Raw genomic sequence first — 3,103 nt, forward strand, 5'->3', positions numbered from 1 at the left:
AAAAAAAAAAAAAAAAAAAAAAAAAATTAGCTGGGCATGGTGGCGTGTGCCTGTAGTTCCAGCCAAAGGCTGAGGCAAAAGGATCACCTGAGCCCAGCAGGTCAAGGCTGCAGTGTCTGTGAGCATGCCACTGCATTTCAGCCTGGGCAACAGAGACTCCAACTCAAAAAAAATTAGCCAGGCAAGGAGGCCCACACCTGTAGTTCCAGCTACTCAGGAGGCTGAGGAAGCAAGTATTGCCTCAGCCCAGGAGGTCAACGCTGTGGTGAGTTGTGATCGTGCCCCTGCACTCCAGCTGTGGCAATAGAGTGAAACCCCAACTCATGAAAGAAACCCAGTTTTCCAGACACCATACCTACCTCCTCTTGATTCCCAGGGTACTGACTCCTCCCTTCTTCCTTTCTCCAGGCCTGCTTCCATCTGTGTACTGACCCCCTAGACATCCCTCCAGAACTTCAGACCCCAAACCTCCAGACCCGTGTGCCTGTTGGCCCCCTAGACACTGTCCCCTCATTTCAGATCCAGGGTTACTCTGCCCGAGCTATCTCCTGGCGCCACCATGGCTACCCTGGTGTACACGTGGCAGTGCTCGTGTTTTATTTATCCCGCTGATGGGTGCTACTTTCTTTCTGTGTGCTGAAGCCCACCCTGACTCATCGCCTCTTGCTGTAATGACTGAGACTGACCCTGACCAGGCCTGTCCCCCAGTCCGTGAGGCAGTTGGACAGAGCATTCTAAACAGCAGAACAAAAAGCTACACCCAGGTGCGGTGGCTCACACCTGTAAGGAAGGTTGTCTAATGTGTCTGCTTTTTTTTGGATATGGGATCATGCTAGGTTGCCCAGGCTGGTGTTGGTGTTGAACTCCTAGGCTCAACCAGTTCTGCTTCAGCCTCCTGAGTAGCTGTGACCGCAGGCAAGCACCAGCACACCTGGACAGTTTTCTTTATTTTTTGAGTCAGGGTTTCACCCTGTCACCCAGGTTGGAGTGCAGGGGTGCAATCATGGCTCATCTCAGCCTCAACCTCCAAGCACTCCTTCTGCCTCAGCCTCTAAAGTAGCTGGGACAACAGGCACCCACCACCATGCCTGGCTAATTTTTTTTTTTTTACTTTTTGAAGAGACAAGGTCTCACTATGTGGCCTGGGCTGGTCTCAAATTCCTGGGCTCAAGCAATCCTCCCGCCCTAGCCTCCCAAAGTGTTGGGACTACGGGCGTGAGCCACCACATCTGGCTCACCTTTAATTTTTTAACAAGGAAATGTGTTTGTGTCACCCAGTATTTTTAAGTTAACTTAAACATATTTTAAGCGCCCAGATGATTCTGGGTTTTTCTCCTTTGAGAAGGCAATAAGCAACAGTTCTCCAGGTGTGGGGTTCCCTGTCAGAAAGGCATATTCTCGGGCACACCCCAATCTGCTGCAGACTAAGGTTGGCCCTTTTTCTTCCCTTTGCCAAATTCCCAACTAATGGTCTGGGTAGACGGGTTTTTTAATTAGTCTTACACAATGTTGATTTTTCCACTCGACTCTGGTTTCTTAGAACGTCTGTCCTTCTAAAACATATATAACCAAACTGCAATTCAACCACAGTGGGCACACATTCTCTGGCCCTCCTGGGGACAGTGTCATGGGTCTAGGTCACTCACATTTGGCTCAAGATAAACCATATATAAATATATATTTTGAGTCGGAGTCTCACTCTGTCGCCCAGACTGGAGTGCAGTGGCCGCTCCCGGCCACCGCAGCCTTGACCTGATGGGCTCCGGCGATCCTTCCGCCTCAGCCTTCCAAGTAGCTGGAACTACAGGCGCGCGCTACCACACCCGGCTAATTTTTTTTTTATTTATTGTAGAGGGGAGGTCTCGCCTGCCCAGGCGGGTCTTGAACCCGCGGGCTCAGGCAATCCACTCACCTCAGCCTCCCAAAGGCGCGGGATTACAGGCTGAGCCACTGAGCCGGGCGATATTTTAGTTTGGCAACTCCGAGAATCTTCAGAGCCCTGGGGGTAGGGCCTAGCTACCTGAGTTGTCTCCCAGTGATTCTAAATGCCTAAAGTATTTCAGACAGAGGCTCACAAAAATTTTCCGGGGGTGCGGGAGGGGGGTTTGCTAAAATGCAGGCCCAGATTTAGCAGGTCTGGGTGGGCCTGAGACTCTGCAAGTGGGGGTCAGGGGGAAAAGAGGAGGTCTCCCTATGTTGCTCAGGCTGGTCTCCAACTCCTGGGCTCAAGCAATCCTCTCGCAGTGTTGGGATTCCAGGCGTGAGCCACTGTGCCCTACCAAGACTGCATTCCTGACAAGCTCCCAGGTGACACTGAGGCTGCTGGTTCAGGGACCCCACTTTGAGCAGCAAAGGTCTGAAGTGGGGGAGGACACAGCCATGCCCATTCTTTACATACTGCCTGTGGCTGCCTTGGATACACAGCAAAGAAACCAGACAAACCCACTCAGCATTCACTATTTACCATCCGCTGTGTATGCTGAGCATGTCAGCCCCCTGGTCTCAAGGACTCTGTCTTAGCCAGACTCCTCTACCCAGACACCCCCCTCCTCCAGCTGGGATTCCAGAAAGTGCCAGTGTTCTCCACAGGCTCCATCTTCCTCCACCCCAGCCTTACCGGGTCCCCCATCCCCACCCGGCCGCGGGGGGACCTGGGTACTATGGGCCTTGGCCTCCCTCCCCCCAGCCTGCGGGGGGACCTGGGTCCAGCAGGATCTCTGAGGCCGCCACACAAGACACGAGACACACTTGGGAAGGGGCTCTCCGCAACCTTTATCTCCCGCGGGGTCAGCGGCCCTCCAGGGCCCGGTCTCGGGCGATGACCGCCTCCTCGAACTTGATCATGAGCGTGGTGCCCTTGTGCCAGTGCGCCGTGACCTTGGCGGGGAAGCCGCTGTGCGTCAGCACGGCCTCCACGATGCCGGCCGTGAAGCTGGCGCAGTTGAGCGTGCTGTTCTCCTTGGGCACGGAGATGTAGGTGTTGACGAGCGGATCGCGCTCGATGATGTAGAAGGTACGCGCGTCGTCATTGGCCTGCTCCAGCTTGTCGGCCTCCTTGCCGAAGAGCGCCTTCCACACGGCGCCCTTGACGAACAGCAGCGCG

The 3,103-nt window shown here is 54.3% G+C and overlaps 1 protein-coding gene across 1 annotated transcript; it reads right to left on the reverse strand.

The window, feature by feature from the left end:
* Nucleotides 1-2,751: 2,751 nt before the first annotated feature.
* Nucleotides 2,752-3,102, reverse strand: TRAPPC5 (trafficking protein particle complex 5; the record flags this gene model as incomplete). Its single annotated transcript, XM_008055640.1, has 1 exon — nucleotides 2,752-3,102. A coding segment is annotated over one exon (315 nt), but the record flags the coding sequence as incomplete, so codon positions are not given.
* Nucleotide 3,103: the final 1 nt, after the last annotated feature.

Source organism: Carlito syrichta, unplaced genomic scaffold (genome assembly GCF_000164805.1).
Source record: "Carlito syrichta isolate Samal-C Ts95f unplaced genomic scaffold, Tarsius_syrichta-2.0.1 Scaffold301903, whole genome shotgun sequence".
Taxonomy (NCBI): domain Eukaryota; kingdom Metazoa; phylum Chordata; class Mammalia; order Primates; family Tarsiidae; genus Carlito; species Carlito syrichta.